Genomic DNA, 24,878 nt, shown 5'->3' on the forward strand with positions numbered 1-24,878 from the left:
AGCTCCAGGGCCTCCTCGAGGTGTGAGGTGCTCCTGGGGCACACAGACTTCCTTCCAAATCCTACAGTTTCGGTGGGGGTGCCGGGGACTTTACAGTGAAGGAGCCTGGCCAGCACCAGCGAAGTGACAGGCCATGGTGACAGTGTGCAGCACCTGTATATGTCCAGAGGAGGCCCTTCGCTCTGGGGTCTTCCTCCCAAACCCATCAGCCCCTGCAGCCTCACCAGAAGCGAAACATCCGAACCCTGGGTACAGAATCCCAACCAGTCATCCTTGAAACTCTCAAGGTCATCAAAAACAAAGAAAGTCTGAGAAGCTGTCCCAGCCAAGAGCAGCCTAAAGAGACGTGACAACTACATGTCACATGGGATCCTGATGGCGTCCTGGGACAGAGAAGGACTGGACTGTGATTACTCGTAGTGTGTCAGTATTGGTTCCTCAGTTGTGACAAATGTCCCGTCTGGGGGTAAGATGTTACCACCAGGGGAAACGGTATGGGGTCTGTGGGAACTCTTTCTGTTGTCATTGTAATTTCTTTTTCAATCCAAAAAAATATAGGTGTTTAGTTGGTTTTTGGGGGGGGGGTTTAATTTTATTTTTTTTTAAGAAAATGACAAAACTGGGTTAGGCTCTCTGCTGGGTTCACATCTCATTAGCAGCCGGAGGGTCTGGGTTCAGTGGGCACCCAGAGACCCCGCCTCATGCAGCTCAAGGGCTGGCAGGTGTTCTACCCGTTTGCTGTCGCCCTCCACCGACCAAGGGAATGGAGCAAAGCCCCTCACTCTGTCTCTGTGCCCAGAGCCGTGCCCAGCACCCAGTGGCTGCCTGCCAGCACGGCGTGTGGGTGGTAAGAGCTGGGCATGTCGGTTCTCCTCTCCGGGCCACCTCCTGCCCATCCTCTGTAGCGGAAGGATGGGGCTCCTTCCTCTGGGCCCCTCGGCCGTCAGGGCTGCATCCCTCCCTCGGCATGCTGTTCGTGGTCGCTCCCACCGCTTGAGCATTACACCCACCTGTAACTGGATTTCTCTGGGAAGAGCTCAGGTGTTCTGATCCCCCAGACTTGGGCTGAGGGTGCTGCCAGGGGGCGCCCGGAGGCCTGGCCGGGGCCGTGAAGGCCAGTGCGTGGCCCGCTGGGGCCTTCCCGCAGCTCCAGCTTCCCTATGTGCTCCATGTCATCTGCTTTTTAGCTGAGTTGTAGGCATTCGGGCAAGTGAGGGAGCCAACACTGGGTGGCACTAGAGCCCAGCAAGTCTTCTCGCTGCCCATCTCGCCCGCTCGTGATCCTGCCCTCACCGTTGGGAGTCCCCGCATCTCAGCCGGGGCGGGGACTGATCTCATCCTTGCTTTGGTGATGGGCTCCACGGGTTGCCGTTAGTAGCACAGTGTTTCTTTGTAAATGGCCCTTTTAAAGAAAAAAAAATTAAAGTAACGTTTGTCCGTTGTAAGAAACTTATACGTTGGCCAAAGAATTGTAATACAAAAGCCGTGTAGATGATGACCGTGGGTCTTCTAACCCCACTTCCGAGAGGCCATGGCTTTTAGCGACCTTGTCCTTTGGAGCCGTCGCACACTGTGCTGCCCGCCCTCCCTGGCTGCCGGCCGGCTCACCAGTGTGCTCGTGTTCTCCCCTGCAGGGCACAGCTTGGGCTATGGCTTTGTGAACTACGTGACTGCCAAGGACGCGGAGAGAGCCATCAACACGCTGAATGGCCTGCGGCTCCAGTCAAAAACTATTAAGGTAAAGAGCTGCCGTCGCCTACTGGCCATCGAGGGTCTGTGCCGGGCCCGGCCTAGGGGAGTGACCTCCCCTGGCTGAGGGGCCTTCCCCTTGCCTCCCCATCGCTACCAAGGGGAACATTGGCTTGGCTGTTCCTCAGATCCCTGGTGCACCGGGGGTACCTGGGGCGCCTGCTGTCTGCTCAGAGCTGAAGCAGCACACGTCCGACCGCCCCAGGCCGTGCTGGGGCCTCTCGGCCTCCTCAGCCCTCGGGGCATGGGGATTGGGGGTTGTCACCATGAAGGGCACTTAAATGAGGGAGGCCTCTCCCCGCCCCAGGGTGTGCTGTCCTTGGGCCGAGCGAGGGAGCGTGTGTCCAGCCTTGCCCTCCTGTTCCCTCCTGGTTTATTGCCACAGCGACACCAGCAACATTGTCCCTCACGCCCTCCCTGCAAGGTCTCTCCCTTCCTGCCCGCTCCCAGCCAGCTCACTCAGCGTCCATTTCACTAATGTTTACGGAGTACCTACTGTGTGTCAGACAGTGAACAGATGAATTCCTGCTCTCATGGAGGGCCATGTGTGTGTACACGTGTGTGTGTGAGCACGCTCCACAAATAAACCCAAATTCCGAAAGTCCTGTGTGGCAGAGGTGAGTGCCACAGAGCTGCGTGGCAGGGGATGCTCTGTGGGCCGGCTTCACATGGACGGGGACTTGAGGGACACCAGGGAGCCACCAGGTCACTCCCAGTCAAGGGGCTGGGGTGGCTTCCAGGGGCGAGTGCTGCCACTTGCCCCTCCTCCGCCCTGTCCCTAAGTGTCTGTCTTCAGGCTCCTGTGATCCTGGGTGGCTCCAGACCCAGCCTGTGCCGGCTTCTGTGTTTTCTCGGCCTTCACTCCCTGCTAAGCCCTCCTTTAGAGTAGGTCTCCTCCTGCTGCCGCAGGCTGGTGCCCTCACCTGGCTTCCTGCAGCAGCCTGGCAGGCGCCGTGCCCACCCCGTGTCACCTGTAGACCTGGCAGGTCCACTGTTGTCCCTGAGAGGCATGCCTGCCGGCGTCCTCACCCTCAACAGGAAGCCACTTGGAGTGAGGTTGCCCTCTGAGCCCTTGGGCCTGCCTCCCACCCCGCCCCCCATCCCTCCGACGCCTGTCGATGCCCAGAAAGGTCCCTCTTGGGCCTTACACCAGGGCTGGGCTTCCTGAGCTCCCCGGACATCAGGACCACTGGGGTACTTCTGCCATAAAGGTTTCCAAGACTGCGGCTCAGGCGTCCCCTGTCCTGCTGTGGGGTGGCCCTGGGAGCCCGCACTTCTTCCCGCCTGCGGGGAGGTCTTACAGCCTGGCTGTCGGCGGCACACGTTCTGTTTGGAGGGGGGTGTTCTATTTCTGCTGTTGACATGTTTGTGACATGGATCACTCGGTGGCTTAATTGTCTCCGAGCCCCCTGTGGACTAGACCTGCGTGCACATGGACTCTGTCGTGTGGTCCCCGGGGGCAGGAGTGCAGCCCACACACTTCTGTGGCCAGCACGGGCTTCCGGAGGCGCCTTCCACCCTGGGGGCTGGTGAAGGAAGCCACATGTCACAGCCTTTCCACGTGTCCGGTGACTCTTGTTCCTCTCCGCCAGCTCTGGGTTGTTTATTCTCAGCCCAAAGCTCCCAGTCTGTTAGGAAAGATCGCTCCCATTTAGAAAATGTTTGCTAATGCCAGGAGGGTAGACAGTTACTCTCGTTCAAATGCTGAAAATTCATTGTTACACAAGTTCCTTCTAGGGGCCAAGCCCTCTGCCTGGCGCTGGGTTCCGTGGCCCACAGCTGCCCTCAGCCCACGTGTTAACACAGGCAGTGTCTCCCAGACCCCTGTCTGACTGAACCTCACATGTGCTCCCCCCGACTCGGGGAGCACCAAGAGATTCCCTCAAGAAAGTCAGCATTGAGATGGAGGGGTAAGGAGGGCTGGGGTGGGGACACAGGGTTTTCTGAGCACAAGTGTTCACAGAGGCCAAGGTGTGCCTCTTATGGACACAGGGGTGCTGGAGGGGACGTAGTAGCCAGCACGTCATGGGAACTGCAGGCTGTCCCTGAGGCTGAAGCCCTGCTTCTCACTCACAAAGGCAGGACCTTTCCAAAGGGTCGTCTGCCCTCCAGGCTCTGAGAATGAGGCATCCCACGGCCCTCCTGGATGTGCCCTTGACCTCACTGGCATTCCCTCTGTCCTCTCTGGTTGTAACGTCATTCCTTGATCCGAGTAGGGAACGAGGGGTCTCCCTGTTCCTGTGCCCTGAGACAGCAGCCCGGGCAACTCCAGTGGAGTGTGTGTGCGGAGGGACAGGCTAAGTGTGGCGCCGGTGCTAATCCTGTGTGATTGACGTGGCCAGAACCTGTCAAAGGCTTGTGATGCGTCTGGTCCTTCCATACCTGGTCTCCGTTTTCCTCACCACAGCCTGGGAGAGATGGTCCCCGATTCAGGCTGGAGGAAGCTGATGTGTAGAGTTGTGACAGGCCTCCCGAGGTCACGCAGGTAGAGAGGGGCAAAGTCAGGGTTTGAAACGGGTGCTGTGGCCCTGGGCACTTAACACCACTGCCTGGCAGCTTCTCCAGCTCAGCGTGGGAGGTAGACAGCGGGCACCAGAACAGTGGAAAGTGTAACTTGGATTAGCCGTAAACAGAGCCCAGGAGACCGCAGTGCAGTTAGGCGGACGTTGTTAATAATAACGGCCATTGTGTTCATTCCCTCGTCCAGCTGTGATGCACTGAAGGCCTCTGTCCACCTGCATCTCTTCAAGGTGCTGACGAGAATGGCGGCAAACACACACATTTTGCCCTCATCGAGTGTTGTGCGCAAATAAGTAAAACACGTAGGATGTCGGATCAAGATAAATGCCACGGGGAGCGTTTACACGGGGGCGGAGGGGCTGGGCACTGCTTGGGGGCGGGTCAGGTGGTTGGGCCAGTGGATTTGTTTCTTAGGGCTCTCCTAGCAAAGCACCACAAATGGTGTTGGGTGGCCGGGAGGAGGGTGTTAGACAGCAGGGGTTTGTACTCACAGCTTGGGGGCATACGCCCGAGATCAAGGTGTGGCCAGGTTAGTTCCTTCTGAGGCCCGGAGGGAGAGTCTGTCCCCGGCTCGCCTCTGGCCTGGGGGTCGCCGGCCACTCTGGCGTTCCCGGCTTCATGGAAACCTCACCCAGGCCTCTGCCTGCAGCTTCGCTTGGCATTCTCCCTGTGCACGTCTCTGTCCAAATTGCCCCTTTTCCTGAGGACGTAGTTACGGGATGTGAGGCGCATCCTGCTCTGACGTGACCTCATGTTCATGAATTACATCTGTGACAGCCGTCTTTCCCAGTAGGGTCACTTCTGCTCTGCAGGGTGGGGTTAGGACTGTGACATTCGAATTTGTTGGAGGACACAGTTCAGCCCCTTCTAGGTAGGGTGCTTGAGCATGTGACAGGGAAAGACCTGCCTGGGGCAGAGGAGCAGGTGATACCGAGACCTTGTGTCGTGGACCCCCTGGGGCGCCAGGTGCTCCAGTGCCGACTCCTTGGAGGCTGACCTGACTCCCAACCTGACAGTGGCCGGAGAGGGAGGGAAAGCTGCAGTGGTGGTCAGGGGCTTTGAAGGACCTGGTGTCAGAGGAGTCAAAGCGCTTTCAGCTGGAGAAGGCTGTTTTCTCTCCGGGGCTTCATCAGGGGAGGGTCATGATCAGTACCAGCGTCTGCACTGCTTCCTTGGTGCCAGGTTGGGGTGCTCATGTCCACAGTGTCCTTCATTAAAAGCCAGGGGCAGACTCAAGATGTAGCTCCATCCAGACAGATCTGCAAAGGGCCAGACCGGATGGTCCTGGGAGGCCTGGCCTCCCCCTTTGGCCATCCTGCCTGAAACACAATGCCATGGACTGGGGCCTTTGGTGAAACGGGACCGCCAAAAATTGCAGCCACGCCCTCTGGCAGGAGTTTGAGTGTGGTGTTCTGTAGGCTGCTGCTGCAGACCCAGAAAGTTTAGGCCCAGATGGGAGAGTTGACACCCTTCTTTGGAAGTTGAGGAGCATGCCAAGCCCCGACCAGATTGGTTAGCCACCTGCCTCTGTGAAGGGTGCTGGGGAGACCCCACAGGCCAAGGTGGCTTCTTTATCTCTGAGGACAATGCCGTGTGCACCTCACTTGCTTGGAGGCCACCTGCCCCCAACAGGCCCTGGTGCTCGGAGACATCTTCCCAATCAGATCGGGGCCCCTTTTGTCCCACGCTCCTCTGACCTTCAGCCTCCACGATCCGGGGAAGCCGGTCTCTGACCGCACCACGTGATTTCTTTCATTCTGTCTCCCGCTCTACCACACCCCTGCTCTGCTGGCAAAGGTTGTGTCTCCTGTCTCCCCCTAGGGAATGGCGTAGACCTGGACTCAGCAAGCACGTGAACGCAGGGGGTGGGGGCAGCAGTGTGAGTGCCCATGTGTTTGGCACAAGGAACCCCACTTCTGCCCCTTCTGGCAGGCCTGAGCGTCACAGAACACATCTGTTGTCTGTGACCTTGTGCTGGCTAGTGACACCTGAGAGGTTGTGTCTGCTCCTGGGTTATGGTCTCGGGCTCTTGTCTCCTCAGCTTGTGACCCTCTGAGGGAGCATTACCATGCACAGGCTCCAGTCCCCCACCTTCCAGAACACGCTTTTCGAGGGGTCTCCTCCCCTCCCCTTCTCTTTTCCCAGCCTCCTGACTCAGATCTGACTCCATTGGGTGTGATTGAGTCCTGTCCCTCAGGCCGCCCCTGTGGAGACAGAGGGGCCCTGTCCCAGCCACTCCTTCCAGCAAGGGTGCGGCCTTAGTCCCATCCCTCCTTTTGGGGTTTTTTTTTGTTTTTTGTTTTTTGTTTTTTTTTTTTTTTTTGAGACAGGGAGAGAGCGAGGGCCCAAGTGCCCCAGCATGACTGGGGGGAGGGGCAGAGGAAGAGAGAATCTTAAGCAAGGCCCAGCTCAGAGGCGAGAGGGCTCCATCCCATGCCTGTGGGGTCAAGATCTGAGCTGAAATCAACTTGACCAACTGAGCCACCCAGGCACCTCCTCATCCCCCCTGGCCTGCACGGTCCAGGGCCGTCCACGGCCGTCGCCCTGGCCTGGGAAGGCACGAAGGCCTAGCTCGCCACCGGCCCCTGCAGCCTCCGCGCTGGGCGCGCACCCGCACCATCTCATCTCAGCCGCCACAGACGTTCCTTGCAGGCTTTGTTCAGTTCTGCAAAGTAAAACCCCAAAAGGTGTAGAGTCACTTAACAGTGTCCAACACCGAGTGTTGGATTGCAGGCTCCCCAGCACCCCGGGGTCCTCTGTGGGCTCCAGTGGCAGGTTTGCCTCTTGGCAGGTGGGTGTTGCCCCCCCCCGCCCCCCCGCCCAGCTCCTTATGGCTCTTCACAGGCAGGACTGGGTCCTGTCCCCCGGCCCGGCTCACTGTCCAGAGCAGGGAGAGGCGGGTAGGGGAAGAGACGGCTGCGGTTGAGTCCTAGCCCTGTCTGCAGCCAGCCGTGGCCCTCGGTCTGTCAGCTGTGAGAACTAAGCCTGCGTCTGCCTCCTCGTGGGGTGTGAAGTCCAGGCGAGAAAACGCCGCCGGGCGTCCAGCTGGCTCAGCACTAGGCCCGCGTGAGCCGCTCACGCGCAGTGGCGCAGGTGGTGAGCGTCGGCACGACTTCTCACCAGAAGGGGGACTTTTCCTCACCCTCAAATCGGACCCCGTCTCCCTCGATGCTTTGGCCACACACCTGCCCTAACCCGAGAAAGTGGTTTTGTTTTCAAGGTGTCGTATGCTCGCCCAAGCTCAGAGGTCATCAAAGATGCCAACCTATACATCAGTGGGCTCCCGAGGACCATGACCCAGAAGGACGTGGAGGACATGTTCTCTCGGTTCGGGCGAATCATCAACTCCCGGGTGCTCGTGGATCAGACCACAGGTATGGCGGGTGGCCCGGATGCGCGTCCACAGGGCCCCCGCATTGCCAGGAAGACTGATCACTGCATCTGTGTTGCTCCGCTGGCTTTTGTTGTACGAGTCCAGGGAGGTCAAGTGCAGTTTTATGCGTTGTGAGGTGAAAACCCCAAGACTGCTGGCACCTTCCCTCAGGCACCCAGAGGCCCAGCCTGGCCTGCGTGGGCCGTTCGCCGCGCTCGGGGTGCAGTGTGGGACAGCCTGCACTCGTGACCTGGAGCCCTCACATTTCACTGGCCCGCAGCCACAGGTGGCTGCTTCTGAGGAACTGTCCTCGTCCCCATGATGTGGCTGTCCCCCTCAGAGCACGTTCAGAGCTCACAGAGCTCAAGGCAGCGAATCCCCCCACTGACCAGCCTGGCCACTTCGCCAGCACCTCTCGGGTCCTCTCCGCCCGGGACGTGAGCAGCCTGGGCCCTGGGTCTTACGTGAGGCCGTCAGCCACAGCCGAGCGGAGGCCCCACACCTGTCACCCGGGAGGGCCCCTCGCAGGAGGTTGGGCCTGGTCCTGACTCTGCAGCCCGCCCACCCCACAGGACTGGGTACTGGGCTCCGGGTGCCCGCTGCCACGCCTGCTGCAGGACTCTTCGGTTCTGTCCCAACCCAGGGTGGCGATCTGCTAACAGACCGCTCAGGGGGCTCCAAGAAGTCATTGGAATTATCTACGTTTAATGGTCACGTTCTTCCAGCGCAGTGTGTTCCCCACGCCCCTGGCTGTGGTGTGAAAACAAACACGGGGTAGTTTGGTCACAGGAAGTCATGACTTTGAGGTGACCTCCCTTCCAAGAGGCCAACAGAGCAGAGCAGCTCCCAGAGCGAGGGTGGGCTGGGCCTTCCTGGCCTCTGACACATGGGGGTGGAGACGCAAACACACTTTGCTTGTGCCCTCGAGCTGTGTGCTTTGGGGTGGCAGCCTCACCACTTGCCCTCCCTTCTCCGCTCCATGCGTGCTGGTCCTGCTGCCCAGGCTGCAGTCCTGGGCTAAGGCCCAGGGGTGGGGGGGCCAACCCAAGTGCCCCAGGGCCTGAGCGGGAGGGGGGCCTCGGAGCGTGGTGCACAGGCGCAGCTCACCGGGAGCCCCGTGCCTGGTGCAGGTGCCCGCTCAGACACCTGGCTCTGCCAGAGGGACCAGGACCACACCGCCACCTCTGTTCCTCACCTGTGCTCCAGGGCGGGGATGGGGCCACGGGTGAGGATCCCATTTACTTGGTATCGGCCCCTTTGGTCTGCACCGGGACACTTTCCTCTGGGCCTTGAAGCCCCCCCTTACTCACCTTCAGGTGCCAATTGAGAAAGAACAGCGTAGTGGGCCGGTCAGTGCACGTCTTTATCCCCAGTCCCACCTGCCTGGGAACACGTGTATGGGCTGTCTGGGGACCCGCATGGTGTGACCACGTTGGGCCACATTCTGTTTCCATGGCCCTCCTTTTCTACATGTCACACGTACTGCTTTGCCTCTGCTTGTCCCTGTCAAGTCTGGCACGACTGAGTGGAGCTCTCTCTCCAGGGACACCCCACCCTGGCCATCCAGCTTTCCCCAGTGGCTCCTGCCACCAAGGGAGGTCACTTATGCAGACAGTTCCCCTCAGCCATTTGTGGGGCATCTGGTCTCCCCTCGGTAGGGCTGGTGTCTCTTAGAGCATTGTGGGCACCTTGGGACTGCCCCCCAGGCCCAGCCATGACCTCAGGGTGTTGAATTGGGGGGTTAGAAAGGTGGAGCTTCAGGACTGCGGGCTTCCGTTCCTTCCTCTGCTCCAGAGGGGGCCACCCCATGGGGCGTCTCTGTCGGACCCAAGGAGCCCCAGGGGGGCCAGGGCAGAGGCCAGCGACGCTGGCAGGTGTGCAGGCCCAGGGTCCAGTTTGCCTCCGTGTGATGTGCCCCGGAGCGTTGAAGGGACAGGGCAGTGCTGGTGAGAATGCTTAGCAACTGACAGAACCTAATTCTTAAATTTTCTGTGTTTTCTCATCTGTTTTATTTGTGAACCTTATAGGTTACTCATCTGGAGGTTGTGCCATTTATTGGCCTCTGCCCTTTGATTCTAAAAGCAGTAGAGGGAAAAATGACACCATGGGGCCCCCTTCAAAGGGTGTGTGCTGGTCAGACCACTTCGAGAACGTGTTCTCCCTCTGGCTAACGTGCTCTCTCTTCAGTGGTCTCCGTTTCACTTGGGCAGTTTCCATTTGAAAGTCATTCTACAAAACCAGACAGGGAAACTCCACCGCACACACACTTGCTCTCTGTTCCATCACAAGCTCTGTGTCACCAGGACGGACCGGTCTCCCCGGGGCCCACTTCCTGCTGGGGGCCCAGCTACAGCTGTCCGTTTGCCTGAAGTTACTATTCATTCAGGTGTCTGTCTGTCAGAGCTGTCGTTCATGCTGTTCAAGAGTAAATAAAAACAGCGTGTGTTGAGTGTGTTTTTAGGCATCCTTCTGAACAGAAATTGGGAAATGAGTTGAAGCTCTAGAATTTTCACAGTACACGTGTGAAATGCCAGGTCGAACTCATTAATTCAACAGGTGTCCTGATTGTGTGAATTTTAAGTTTATTTATGTTTAAACGATCGTGGAGCCAAGGAGGAGGCAGCCTTGAGGCCACTGAGCGCAGTTCTGCAGCCTCCTCGGGCGCTGTACTGGGAGGGGCAGGTCCCAGCGGGGGAACTGGGGTGCGTGCTTTCGGGCTCACCATTGAGTGTCCGCTGGACGTTTCGGTTGTAAACAGAGCATCCTTGGCCCGAGGCTCACTGACTGCCGAACACTTGTTTGCAAGGGGCCCACATCACTGCATCTGACCATGCCCAGGCACGAGATCCTAGGTGCACAGCAGGCGGCCGTTTCTCACCGTGCCACTTGCCACTTCAGCGTCCCACCTGGCATGACTGAGCCTCTCTATGCCCGTTGTGGGGCACTTGGTGGGACTCTGTGGGAAGGGTAAGGAAAGGTACAGGAGATGGATCTGCTTGGGGTAGGGGTGGGGAGGTGTCTGGTGTGCCCAGTTAGCTGGTGGCCTCAGGCTCTGGGCTGCCCTGCTTTGGTAATTGTCATAGGGAGCCGAAGGTCTTTGTGTAGAGAAGGAAATGGGGCTCAGGCAGGCTCTGACCGGCAGTCCAGTAGGATGGGGCCGGCTGCTATACCCCCCTCAGGGCGCATCCAGGACTCGCCCTCCTGTCACCTCTCTGCACTTTGATCTTCACACCTGACCCCTGTTCTCCCCAGCCCCACCCTGTCCGTCTAGTTCACTAAGGGACAGCTGTCCTCACTCCTCAGGCCTGGAGCGTGGACGGATCGGGGTGGAGGGCGGCTGAGCCCTCTCCTGCTCGGTTTGCGCGGGTCTCGCGCTCCTGCCGGGCTGACCGTACCTCCAGTGGGACCTCGGGTCTCAGGCAGCCTGGGCCCGGCCCACATCCGTGCTCTCTCGAGGGACCGGGTCACAGCAGGGAACCAGGGCTTGACTCCAGGTGGCTCGGTCTCAGGAGAGCGAGAGATGGTGCCTTCCCGAGGCAGCTGCATGCCACGGCAGGGGCCCCGGCCCGCCCCATGTGGGAACAAGGACAGGGGTGGCGGGGGTCCCAGGCAGGGCTTCCTAACCTGCGGGGAGTCACCCCTCTGTGCGTGGGGCCAGTTTTCTGGGGGAGAGCGAGTGGCTCCACCACATTCTAGGCTGTCCAGGACCGTACGGTGGGATGTCCAGAAGGTGAGTGAGGCGAGGGCAGGAGAGGGCTGTGGGCTGAGGCATGCTCACTGGACTCCGTCCCCTCTGGCGATGGCAAAGGCTGAGCGAGGGGGACTCTGTCAGGCCGGCTGGGAAGAGGACAGCCTGCGAAGGCCTGGCGGGGCTACAGGAGCCACCGTCGCACCACGGGGCCCGGAGCACAGGCAGAGTCCCGCAGACCCTGCCCGGCGGGCCCTGGGAGCAGTGAGGGTGTCCCCTCCCCCAGCTCCGTTCTCTGTAAGGACGAGGCTGGGTGCTGGGACATTTGTCACCAGAATGTCTGTTGGCACTGAGACTGTGTAGTTGCTGCTTCAACTCAGAAGGAAGTTAAACCTTAGGCTTACTGGTCATTGTTTTAAGTTCGTTCGTTTCCACGTTTAGGCCGCATTTTTGTTTGCCTCCTTATCTGATTTGAAACCACAGCAGACTGACTGACTTGACTTTTGCTTTTCAGTTTTAAAACTCCTCGCATCTTCCCCCCCTAACTCCATTTTTGTTGGTTTGTTAAAAAGGTTTGTCCAGAGGGGTTGCGTTTATCCGGTTTGACAAACGTTCGGAAGCAGAAGAGGCAATTACCAGTTTCAATGGTCATAAACCCCCAGGTTCCTCCGAGCCCATTACAGTGAAGTTTGCCGCCAACCCCAACCAGAACAAAAACATGGCGCTTCTCTCCCAGCTCTACCACTCGCCGGCCAGACGCTTCGGAGGCCCTGTCCACCACCAGGCACAGAGATTCAGGTGGGTCGGCAGGCGGCGCTCTCGCCCGCCAGGGCCCCGCGGCTGGCCACACAGTTGCGCTCAGAATCCCTGCGTGTCTCCACACCCTGCCCCCATCAGAAGGTACTGGTGTGAAAGGCGTTGATGTCCATGCGAGATCCTGTGTAAAGTGGAACCCGAAAAGTAGTTCTGTCTTCAGCAGCCCCCCACCCAGGGCAGGGAGGGGGACAGAGTGCGTTGCGCCCCAAGGTCCGGTGTCCAGTGGCCGGAGCTCGGGCGGTGAGTGTAAAAGCAGAAGATGCGGCCTTGGGTGTGCTCGGGGGAGAGCTGCCCCCACTCCCAGCCCTCAGGTAGCCCTCTCTCCCTCCCTCACCGGGGCGCTCACTCGCATCTCTAAATATCACATGGCTTCTGCTAAAGGGCCCTGTCCTGGAGGCGAACGGTTTTCTGACATTCCTTCGCCTTTCCAGACTGAAAATGGCTCCAGGTGCCAGGACCTAGGAGAACAGAGACGATAAGGGTCAGGAACTTGGCTCCAACATCAGCCGGGTTCTGCCTCACAAGCAGTGGCAATCCCGATGTACGGGCCACTTGGTTTTGGTTTTTGTTAAATGGCGTCAGGCGTGTTAGGGATCTTATCTCTGCAGCTTTGCAGGGTCCCCACCTTTGTCCTGAACAGTGAGGTTGGGCAAAAGCCTGCACAGGCGCCCTTTGGGGAGGCACCGTCTTCGGTGCAGTCAGGCAGCGTCCTTGGCTCGGCCCGGGCCCCAAAGCTAGCCTTCCCTAGCTTAAAGACCAAGGCCGGGCAGAAGCGAGCTAAATCCGAGTCTGAAGGTCAGCTGACGTAGTCTGTGTCACTGCTGGCCCGGTGGGGTGCGTGCACGGCAGCGCTCAGTAACCGGACTGGACAAGCAGGGGAGAGGGCGCAGGAGGAGGGGGGTTCTGGTCATAGGAAGGAGGGCCAGGAAAGAAAGGGGACCCGAGCCGCCAACACTGCTGGCCGGGCCGGAAAGGGGTCTTGACAGCCAGAGGTTCGCAGCGAGAAGACCCAGGGAAGCGAGGGCGGCAGGGGAGGGGCGGGGAGAGCCCGGCTGCTGGAAGGCGGACTAAGATGGGAGCGGGAGGGAGGAGGCCCTGCCGAGGGGACAGCGTGCGGGCTGCGTCTCGCAGCAGGAAAGAGCCGGGCGCAATAAAGGCAGGCTCAGGTCTCCCCCGTACATCAGAGAAGAGAATGGGAGGTGGGTTTCGCTGTAGTCAGGACAGAAGAAATCCGCTGCAATTAGCAGGAGAAAAACCAACTAACAACAATTAATAGGAATGAGAATCACGTCAAAAGAAGACGGTAAAATGGGGTCTCAGGTTATTTCCAGCATAACAGGCACATGAAGTTTCGGGTTAACTGTAATCGGACCCATGTTTGGTTTCCCACAAAACTGGACGGGGCGGGTGGGGACGGGTCTGTTCAAGTCAGAACCTCTTTCCAGTTTTTATTGAAACCAACCTGGCTTAATGTCACCCAGACACAGGGTGCCTTCACCTCCCCTCGTGGTCCCTGCTCCAGGCAGACTCGAGACCAGTAACAAGCCGCTTGAGTCATTTAACCACCCGACATCCTGGTGCAGGCTGTTTAAACTTGCTCCCGCGCCTTCAAAGCCGTGGCCAGGCCATGTCTTCATCCTCCGTACCTGGCCTGAAGCCCCTGGGTAAGGGGGCTGCACCTGGGAGCCGGTCCGTTAATCTCGTCTTAGGTCTGTCAGAAGGATTAATCTGTTTGATGGCACTTGGCAGCATCCGCTTACCCCCGGGTCAGCCCCGCAGCTCGAAGCCCGATGTTTAGAGCAGGTCATGTTTCTTGGACGGTGCGGCCCCCCAGACGCTCTGTCACACTCCCGTAGTCTTCAACTGACCCTAAGACCATTCCTTTTTAGTTTCCGAAACCCTCCAGAGGGCCGTGTGGCTTCGTATCGATTTTATCTTCTCCCTTATTCCTACTGCACCGGCCACACATTGGTAGAAGGTTTCTTTTTCATGTAGCTGAAAGCGTTGTTTTGGAGAGAGGCCCACGCTTTGGCTACAGCTTGGCGGACCCGCAGTCCCCAGGCATCACTTTGGGCCCTGGCCCTTCGGGGATCTTATGAGCCAGCGGCGGAAGGTCGCCTGGAGCTGTGGGAAGGAATGTGCCCTGCGGTGGCCCTTCAGGGGGCGGGTGTGCTTGCCTGGGACCCTCCAACAGGGGCAGCCATGACAAGGGCAAGATGAAAATTTGGAAAAAGAAAAGGGGCGAAAAACACCCTGCCCCTCCCCCCCCATCCCTCACAGGGAGGCAGGGAGTATGAGGATTGAGCTTCCTCCGGGGAGAACCTGAGGACGTGGGGAAGCTTCCAGCATTTAGATGTGGGAAGCCCGGGACCCCCCACCACGCTCCCCACCCCCAGCGATGGAAGGTGCTGGAGGGAGCATGGCTCCGAGGGAAGTTGGTTGAGGCTCTGACCCTGTGCGGGCGACAGGTGTCTCTCCTCAGAGTCCACTCTCTGCCGAGCAGGGAGCCCCTCCCTGCTACTGAGTGCCTGTTCGCGACCGATGGGGTGCGCCGGCTGCATGACCTTGACCTGCATGCTCTGCTCTCTGTTTGCTAGGTTCTCCCCTATGGGTGTAGATCACATGAGTGGGCTTTCGGGTGTCAATGTCCCGAGCAACGCGTCTTCGGGCTGGTGCATCTTCATCTACAACCTCGGGCAGGACGCCGATGAGGGGATCCTCTGGCAGATGTTTGGCCCCTTTGGGGCGGTCACCAATGTGAAAGTGATCCGCGACTTCAACACCAACAAGTGCAAAGGCTTTGGCTTTGTGACCATGACAAACTATGAAGAAGCCGCCATGGCCATAGCAAGCCTGAATGGCTACCGCCTGGGGGACAAAATCTTACAGGTTTCCTTCAAAACCAACAAGTCCCACAAATAACTCGCTCATGCTTTTTTTTTGTACGGAATAGATAATTAAGAGTGAAGAAGTTGAAACTTTTTTGTTAGTGTACAACTCATTTTGCGCCAATTTTCACAAGTGTTTGTCCTAGTCTAAATGAGAAGTGAAGAGGTTTTTATACTCGGGGATGCAACCGACATGTTCAAATGTTTGAAATCCCACAATGTTAGACCAATTTAAGTTTCTTAAGTTATTTCCTTTAAAATATATATTAAACAGAAATCTAAGTAGACTGCATTGACTAACCAGTCCCTCGGGACGGTGGTGAACCTGAAGCATGCTTTACCCTCTAAGACTGTCTAACACTCATTTCATTCGGTGTCTCCACAAACTGGATTTAAAAAAAAAAAAAAAAGGAAAAGGAAGAAAAAAAAAAAAAAGACCTGACCTTTAGTTCTAGTTTCCAGACTAAAGATGTTAGACAGATGCTGAGCGTGTGCTTCCCCAGCCGCTTCCCCGTTTGTGAGCGATTTCTGCTTTTGGTTGGCGGGAAATTGTTTTCCCAAGCAGGTGCCGTCACCACCTCCTGCTCCCTCGGCCCCGGCCCCGCAGGGGTCCCCGCCGGGGGTGGGGCCCGCACGCTGGGCCCTCCACGGAAGGACACGACCAGGTCTCCGTCAGCCCAGGCCAGTGGGAACGGACCAAAGAGTTTCAGGGAAACTCCAGTATATTCCCCAGCCAGACCTAGCTCCAGGCACACCCGAGGACGTGTCGCTACCCGGACATCCCGTCCTGTCCCCAGGCCGGCGCGCGGTGCCCGCCCCCCAGAGCCCCCCCCCAGCGGGCGGAAGACCGCTGCGCGTCTGACGGTCCCAGAAACATTTGAGCATGGTACTTCTCGCATCCCTTCTCGTGAGCGCTAGACTTTGTTGTTGTTGGGTTTTTCTATTTTAGTCAGATTTCGTTTTTGAAACTTTGCTTTCGTATGAACACTCAGCAGAAAAGTACTTACTTCTTGCCAGTTATCTATTAACAACAACGGGAAAAAAATGCCCCTTTGATTTGTAGTTTTAAAGATTAACCCTCCCAAGTCCTCTTCATAACTGCCTTGGCATTTTGGGTTGTTCTGTTCTGTTAATTTTCTTTTGCTTTTTTGTGTTTTTTGTTTGTTTTTACTTTTGCATTTAAGACCATTAAATTTGATTTTGTTTTGCTCGAATTTTGTTTTGTTTTTTATTTTACCTTTTCTTTCTTTTTGGCTAGGTAAGGCACAGACGGCCAGCGTTCAGGGAGGATTTGTAAGACCTTAGGAAACAAAGCCTGTGTGGAGACCGAGCGTCTGCAGTCTGTGCCGCAGGCGTGTGTGGTCCCGGACGGCGCTCGGTGTGAACGGGGGGAGCCGATAGGGAGAGGCCGAGGGCGAGCCTGAGAAGGGGCAGGGCCAGATCCCCGGGCACCTCCGGGGTGTCAGCGGACTTTTATGACTGTCTAGTGTGTAGAGAGGGCCAGAAACTCCGTACCAACGGTTTTTAGCCTCTAACAGAAGACTAAAAACCAGTGGGCAGTTTTGGCTGATTGGTATGGAATTGCAGCATTATCTATCTATTTCTCTACCTACCTACCTACTTATTTATTTATTTAAGCGGGAAAAATTGGGCACAGCCTTCTCCAGAGCAGGTCGGTGTTCTGAGAAGCCCTCGGACAGCGTGAGGCTCCCTGTTGCCCCCCAGACTCCACTGAGGGCCTGCCTGGCATCATCCGCCCCCACCCCGAGATGCTGGCATGTTCTCTTCCACAGAAGGGCCAAGCGCATACCTCGAGGCCTTCTCATGAGTTGGCCACGTCCCACAGAGGACCTCTGTCCCTCCCCCCCCCCGCCCCACCTCACCCCCAGCGGAAGTTTCCAGATCCTGAGTCAAAGACAGCTCACGGGCCTCCTGGAACCCAGAACCGAGGCCCGTTTGGCCGGATTTGACACTGAGCGGGTCCCCACTCTGTCTACCTGGGCGCCCTTCACCACAGAGCAGGATGTTTTCCTGGAAGAGCATGCCTTTCAGGTCGTGCTGGCCTTGGGCCAAGCATCTTCTCCATGAGGATGAGATTCCCGATCCCGAAAGCGACCGGTGGGCCTGTTCCTGCCCGCCCCCACTAGCGGTCCATTTCTTAGACTCCGCCGGAAGTGTAGACTGTGAAAGACCGTGAGCTGGAAGCCAGCCCCGGCACTCCCCTCTCCCCTCCCTGCTCTCTGCACCGGATCGATCTTTCTGATGCCGGCACCGAGGAGGAGGAGGAAATGAGCCTTGGAAATCGGCCCGAGGAGTCTCAGTTCAGTATAATTCTCCTTTTACGTGGTCTCCACTCCTTCCACAGCCTTCTAGCTAAAACCCCAATGCATTTCTTTGGGAGTGTTATTTTGCAAGTTGTGTGGCAGGATTTCACTTTCCACCTGTGACCTAACCCTCCCATCCAGGTACCACATGTTGGCCCTGTGTCCGAAAAGTCCCATCATATCATCCTCAGGCCTGTTTGTAAAAGGCAGATCTCATTTTTTTTTAAGTCAGGATACAAAAGAAACCGTTTTTTAAAAAAATTTTTACATAGATCAGTCGCATTTGTATTTTGCAAAATGAGTGCTCTCCTTTTATTTGGGAGTTTTGGTGAGAAAGAATAAAGAGTAGATAATGTTAATTTATCGAAAGTTTGGTTTGGTACACAAACACCAAAGAGGCTTTGATAGAATTTTCTTTTGGCCTGCGTACCTTCCCCTGACGGCTGTTTGCCGAGAGGCTTCCAAACCTGTGAACCTGGTCCCCGTTGAGCTATTCATTTTTTACGCCCCAGCTCTGCCCTGCTTTAGTTTTTCGTTGTAGTATGCCAAGCGATGATTTTCTGCGCTGGCTGTGCCTCTGGTCGCCCGCCGCGTGACTGGGATCCCCTCCCTGCCCCCTGCCCCCACCCCCATGGCCACCGTCTTGCCATCTTGAAGCCAGCTGCCAGACGGGCTTTCTTGGCCGGGAGGCAGATGGTGCGTTGGGCTCCGCCTTCTTTGTCCCCTGAAGGTGAGTCCTTTCCCTTTGCCAAGGGCAGCTGCCTTAACCTTTGAGAGTCTGCGCTTGGCCTTAGCTCGCAGGGTCCGAACCGCGCTGCTCTGGGCTGGCAGCCGGGCAGGGCACGGTCCCTGCAGATCAGACAAGTCGATGAACCCGAAGACAGTTCCTGACAGTAACGCGTCCTGGTCTGCCTCCAAATGAGGGCCGTTGGCCGCCCCAGGTCCGCCGTCAGACTTGAAAATCAAAGTTAACGTCACCTAGCTGTTGCATTTCGCATCCGATCCAGCCTGGCTTTATTACTCCGTGCTTCTCGCAGCCACCCCGGGTTGGATGAGAGAGAGAATAAGCTGCCAAAGGTCTATGTTCCCCGGCCCTCCGCCTGAGATCCTCCCCACCCCCCTTCCCAGGGCCTCTGGCACCTCTGGGAGCTGAGGCAGCCCCTCAGGAAACACCTCCCGCTGTCCGTCAGGTTCCCAGGCCCGACCCCCAGCACTGAAGTCCCAAGTGCTCTCCGTCGAATGGCGTCCGTAACTGACCCTCGCTTACAACAGCGGTAGACAGAAGCTGAGTCCCGGGCCCCTGCCCTCCCCCACCACCGCCCATCCCCCATAAGGTTCATATGTCCCAACCTTTTCTCCATTTGCCTCTGACTTCTAATGATTGTATCGCATATTTTCCCACAGCCTTTTGGGGCCATAGTTTTTTAGTTTTCCGTTTGGTCATTAAAGACAGACAAAAACCCCCAACAAGTTACTTGTGCGGCACCGCAGGGACCTAAGTCAGGCTCATGGATGGTCAGAGCAGCGGTTTGGAGAGGATTGTGTTGCATTCCGCCTGGAGACCAGGCTCGGCCGTTGGTCGGGGCCACCTCCGTACCATGTAACGTGGCATTTACAGTGACTTGCTCTGGGGGGCGGCGCGCCTGGGCAGCTGGCTCCCGCGTGTGCAGTAGACGGGCAGACGTTTTGTATATTAGCGTGTTTTAAGTTATTGATTTGTTTTATATAAAATAATTTATTTTTCAGGTGCCATCTTTCCTTTTAACTTTGTTTTTACATGGGTTTGTTTTCAATAAAGTATGACGCTGCTGTCCAAAAGCCACCAATAAAATGAATACCCTTGTGTTCTTTTGAGGAATGTTTATGTAACTAGCTCTTTTTTTTTTTTTTTAATTATTTTCAGGGGAAAGAAAGCAAAAAAAACAAAAAGAACAAAACAACAAAAAAGCAAAGCCCGTCTCAGTCCTTCCTCTCCCCATTTGCCTTTTTATCCTTGTGAATAAATGTTCTTTAGTGTTCTAGGAGGAAAAAGCAAACCTAGGTTTTGATAATCTAGAAGATTTCAGCTTACTAAGGAAGCTTTGAAAGAAGACCGTTTTTCAAAATTTTAGTGAAGTGTGACTATTTTCTGTCAACCGCTTTCTCGAAGAGAGTGACACTTTTGCACCATTTTCAGAGTTTTTATAGAGATGCCAAATTGATATATTTACATGTAATGGAAACATGAAAACGTTTTATTAAACAATTGTTCATAGCTGTGTAGACATTTTAATTCAGCCTCCAAAGCTCTCAAAGCGTATTTTTGGAGTACGGAGCGATGATCGGGTTGGGGTGCCGCTTACGCTTCCCAGCGACTCGACTGTCCGGATCTTCGACCTTCCACAGGGACCAGGTTCGTGTCAAACGCTGTATGTTACCCATGACTGGAATTCTGTGCTATTTTGGTAATAAACGAAATGGGCTCGTTGAGACGTGGTGGTGTGGGGGTGATGGTGTGTGATCGTTGGCGGCCAAGCCGAGCGCAGCGCCGGCCAGGGCTGTCCCCCGAGTGCCGAGCTAGCCGCCCCGGGACGGGGAGGGGGGGAGGACCTGGGACTGCGTGAGCGGCTTTCCCCAGCGTGTGCCCCTCCCTGCGGGGCCCCCGGGCCTGTCTTCTCCAGCACTCCCCTCAAAGGTTTGTGGGCTTCCTGTGTTGTCCCTGGGCGTTGCCTGTCCATCCCCTCCCCATGGCCCTGTGGCCGTTCTGTCTTCTGACGCTTTGGCGGCGGGAGAGTGAGTGTTAACTCACCTGCAGGCACAGCGGAGCACGAGGGCCTCAGGGTCAGAGTCCTTGGTTCGAACCCTGGCTCTGCCCACCCGCTGGTGTGCAGTGCGGGCAGGCCACCAGCTCTGCAGGTCACCGTTTGCCCCTCTGCGAAACGGGGTCCATGACATCCACCCCTCTCCCTCTTTTCCAGATGTGGCAGAAGCATCCCACAGGTGGCACTCCAGCAGGAGGTGGCTTTGAGGGTGTCCCTCGGTTACTGAGACCCAGCGGCCAGCCTGGGTCTCCCAGCAGGAGCTCCTGGGGCTGCCGGGCACCAGGGAGGAGGGACCCGGGTGTCAGCCCTTCCGTGTGTGGGGGACACCAGGGCTTGCTGGGGCGGAGCCGGCGCCCACCTCCTCCAGGAGCCTTGTTAAAAGCAGATTTGGGGAGCGCCTGGGCAACTGAAGCTTGGCTGGTTGGAAAGCCCATCGTTCGGTGCTGGTGAATTTTTTTTTTTGACCAGTTTGGTATTTGGGCTGCCCCTTACTTTTGTGAGAATGTGCAGGGCCTGGAGCTCCAGGACCACCAGGGGCCCCTCGGGAAAGACCCTGGGATCCGGGGGGGGAGGGCACATTCCCTCCCGCTGTTCGCCTACGAATGAACGGAAGTGTTCTGTCCCAGCCCGCCGCGTCCCAAGGAGACCGCTGCACGGTCATCCCCAAGCGTGGGTGGCGTGATGGGCATGATGTGACTTGCCACACCGAACTCGTGGCAACTGGAAACCCCCCTCAGAGGCCCCTCAGAAAGCCGGGGTGCCCAGCCCAGGCCCACGGGACTCTGAGGAGAGTCCCACAGTCCCAAACGAGAGGCTCGGGGGCAGACACTCTGAAGGCGGGTGTAGATGTGCATGCTGCCTTTCCCCAGGGTGGGGGTGAGGGGGTCGGGGGCAGCTCCAAGCGTCGGTTTCTGCAAGGTTCACAGGCCTCCCCAGCAAGCTGGCTGAGAAAGGCAGTGGAGGCCTTGAATGCCGAGGCCACCACCAGCCATGGGGGAGACTCGTACCCATGTCCCTCCCCCGCTGGGCGCGGCTGCCATCTCCCAGCAGTTGTCGGGACAAGACGAGGGCTGGGGGCCGGCGGGTCCACCTCGAGGGTTTCCACGGGACAGCTGTGGGGCTTGTGCAGACGGGACGTCCGGGCTGAGGGACAGACGGACCACAGCACAGTGGTTCTGGGTGACAATAGGATGTGAGCGAATAAAGGGACTCTTAGAAAGGGATGTGTCCCAGGTGGAGGGACCACGGGCAGAAAATAAGGGCGTCCCGAGAGACCTGGTCTGAGGTGGAAGAGGTCAGCCGTGGAGGCACCTGGGGCACAGACCCACAGACCCACAGACCTTAAACCTGCCCGTCAGAAGGCCCTCAGAATTTGTCTGTCTTTGGTACGTTTTTTTAAATCTTACAGGGCACCTGGGGGGCTCAGTCAGTTAAGCGTCCAGCTTCGGCTCAGGTCATGATCTCGCGGTTCGTGGGTTCGAGCCCCGCGTCAGGCTCTGTGCTGACCGCTCAGAGCCTGGAATCTGCTTCAGATTCTGTGTCTCCCTCTGACCCTCCCCTGCTCGTGCTGTCTCTTTGTCTCTCAAAAATAAATAAAAAAACTTTTTTTTCCTGTTTTTTATTTATTTTTGATACAGAGACAGACAGAGCATGAGAGGGGGAGGGGCAGAGAGAGAAGGAGACACAGAACCGGAAGCAGGCTCCAGGCTCTGAGCTAGCTGTAGGCACAGAGCCCGACTCAGGGCTGGAACTCATGAACGTGAGATCTGACCTGAGCCGAAGTCGGAGGCTTAACCAACTGAGCCACCCAGGCACCCCAAAAAATTTTTTTAATCTTAAAACATTCCCCTCATATGCTTTTGGGCCCGAAGAACAAAATTTCAGTGTCTGGCGAGTTATTGTAAAACCCTTCAGCCACACGAAGATGCAATCTTAAAACGTTTTTAATTTAAAGAGATTGTGTGGAAAACGGGGTGCTTTTAATCCCTGCTGTCCAGGGCACGTTATGTCCCCCAAAAGCCAGGAGTCAGGTGGGAAGTGTGGCAGCTGGGTGAGGACAGTGGAGGCAGGGGACAGGAGAGGCCGGGGCGCCTGCGGGCAGGCGGGGTCTCACGGCCCCGGCGTCAGTTAGAGGCACCAGGTCCGGCCCCCTGTGCGTGTCTGTCTGTCCAAACTGCCGCTTTCTAGGACTTCAGTCCATTGGCTCAGGGCCAACCTTACTGACCTCCTGCTAACTCACTCCTCTCTCTGAAGACCTTGTCCCCAAGTAAGGTCACGCACTAAGGTCCTCCGGGTCAGGATGCCAACCTGTAGTTTTCCGGGGACCCAGTCCAAGCCGTGACTGGCCCCTTCCAAGGATTGTCACCGGGTCTTCTCTGGTCACAAAGCAGTGAGTGCCGTGGGCGTTCATCATGTGCCCCCCACCGAGTTCCCCTGGGCGAGTCTCAGGGAGACTGACCAAGCTGCCGTGTCAGGCACTGGGTGTTGTGGGACAGTGGCCAGCAGCAGGGACTCCGTGATTTGTCCAGAATGGAAATGTGCTCCATTCCAAGATCTCAGGTCCGGGGCGCCTGGCTGGCTCAGTCGGTGGAGCGTGCGGCTCTTGATCTCAGGGCCGTGAGTTTGAACCCCACGTTGGGCAGAAAGCTTACCTTAAAAAACGTTCCGATAAAATGTGATTCAAACAATGGAATATATTCAGCTTTAAAACGGAAGGACAATCTGACACCTGCCACCACGTGGACGACCCGGAGGACGCTGTGCGTAATGACAGAAGCCAGACACAAGGAAGAACGTGCTCTGCGTGACCCCACTCACAGGGGGTCCCCAGAGGAGTCCCGTCCACAGAGACAGCAGACGGTGGGGGCCGGGGGGGGGGGGCGGGGAGCGGGGAGTCCGTGCTTCAGGGGGACAGAGTCTCAGTCTGGGGAGATGGGAGGTTCTGGAGATGATGGTGGGGGTGGCTGTGGGACAGTGAGTGTGTTTGATGCCGCCGAGCCGGACTTTTAACAAGTTACGACAGTAAACGTTACACGTATTTTACCGCAATTAAAAATAAAGTGTAAAAAACGTACCAAGGACTTTGCGATGGCGACAGCAGAGCCCGGGGTCCTGTGGGTCCGCGGGGGTCGCTTGTCTGGTGGTCGTCCGCACGGAAGTCTGTGACTCGGCCACAGAAGCGGCTGAGGTGCTGGCACCCTGCCACGTGGATGAGCCCAGAACACCCTGCGCGAAGTCAGCCAGACGCAGAAGGTCCCATCCTGTCTGCGTCCATTGACAAGAAGCGTCCAGACCAGGTGAATCCACAGGAAGTAAATTAGTCACTGTCAGGGGCTGAGGGAGGACAGTCGGGGAGCGGCTGCTCCATGGGGACAGGGTTTTAGGGTGACGGAAATGTTCTCGAACTGCGTAGCGTGGTGGCTGCACAACACTGAACGCACTAAATGCCGCTGAATCGGTCTCTTTAAAGGGCGACTCTTGAGGGCGCCCGGGTGGCTCAGTCAGTGAAACGTCTGACTCTTGATTTTGGCTCAGGTCATGATCTCTGGGGTCGTGGGTTCGAGTCCCACGTCGGGTTCCACACTGCTGGTGGTGCAGAGCCTGCTTGGGATTCATTCTCCCTCCCTCCCTCCCTCACTCTCTGTCCCTCCCCTGCCGTCTGTCTCTCAAAATAAATATATAAACTTAAAAAGGGGACGGGCCGATTTTCTGTTACGTGTATTTCACCACAATCAAAAGAGTAAAATCATCCCCAGTGTTTCACCCCTGGGTGCTCACCCTTTAGGGCCCCAAATGGAATGGCTCGCACGGGAACGGGGACCCTGAAGATGTCATTTGCTAGGGTGTCTTTAAACAGAAATTTAGCATCTCACAGTTCCGGAGGCCAGGGACGGGACGGAGGTGTGGGCAGGTCGGTTTCTTCTGAGGTGAGGGAGACTCTGCCCAGGCCTGCCCCCCGGCTTCTGGTGGCCTCGTCTTCATGGGGGCCTCCCTGTGTGCGTGGCTGTGTCCAGATTTCCCTTTTAGACACATATTGGATTTGGGGCCGCCCTACTCCAGGATGACGTCATCTTCACTAGCTTATACCTGCCATGAACCTATTTCCCAATAAGGTCACATTCTTGCTTTTTTTGAGATAATTTTTTAATTTATTGTGAGAGAGACGAGATGGACAGAGAGAAAGAGAGAGAGAGAATCGCAAGCGAGGGGTCGAACCCATGAACTGCAAGATCATGACCTGGGCCACGCTTGGACACTTAACCGGCTGAGCCACCCAGGCGCCCCAATAAGGTCACATTCCAAGGTGCAGAGGGTTAGGACTGCACTTCACGAATTTGTGGGGCGCACGATTCAGCCCACAGCCCTCCCGTGTGCCGGTGTGAGAGGACACAGAGGAGCCAGAAGGACCCGCCCCTGTCCTCACAGGGCACCTGCTGTGCTGGTCAAGGTCCATCCTCAGGAGGGGAGACACGGACTCGAGCAGGCGTGGTCGGCAGTGTGTGAAGCAGCCTGACCTCATCCCGGCGATCAGGCGCCTCCTCACGTGACTCGCGTCGTCGCCCGGGGTCTCAGGCCGCGTGGGCGTCGCACCCCCAGCGCCCTCACTCCCAGGCGTGCACTGGCCACCCGGCAGTAGGACCGCGTGTTGCTTCACAACGGATTGGAAATTTTAAAAGAAGCAAAAAGCGACACCGGCGGAGCCTTCATCGCAGATGGCCA

At 57.1% G+C, this 24,878-nt stretch overlaps 1 protein-coding gene across 1 annotated transcript in view; it reads left to right on the forward strand.

Moving 5' to 3' along the window:
• The window catches only part of ELAVL1 (ELAV like RNA binding protein 1), a 28,436-nt gene extending 8,607 nt beyond the window's left edge, over positions 1 to 19,829 (forward strand). Inside the window, exons 2-5 of the mRNA XM_029916441.1 lie at positions 1,635 to 1,738; positions 7,490 to 7,643; positions 11,903 to 12,128; positions 14,744 to 19,829. Coding sequence (XP_029772301.1) covers positions 1,635 to 1,738; positions 7,490 to 7,643; positions 11,903 to 12,128; positions 14,744 to 15,068 — 809 coding nt within the window. The 3' untranslated portion in view covers positions 15,069 to 19,829. The remainder of the gene's footprint in view (positions 1 to 1,634; positions 1,739 to 7,489; positions 7,644 to 11,902; positions 12,129 to 14,743) is intronic.
• The last annotated feature ends 5,049 nt before the right edge of the window (positions 19,830 to 24,878 follow it).

Source organism: Suricata suricatta, chromosome 12 (assembly GCF_006229205.1).
Source record: "Suricata suricatta isolate VVHF042 chromosome 12, meerkat_22Aug2017_6uvM2_HiC, whole genome shotgun sequence".
NCBI lineage: Eukaryota > Metazoa > Chordata > Mammalia > Carnivora > Herpestidae > Suricata > Suricata suricatta.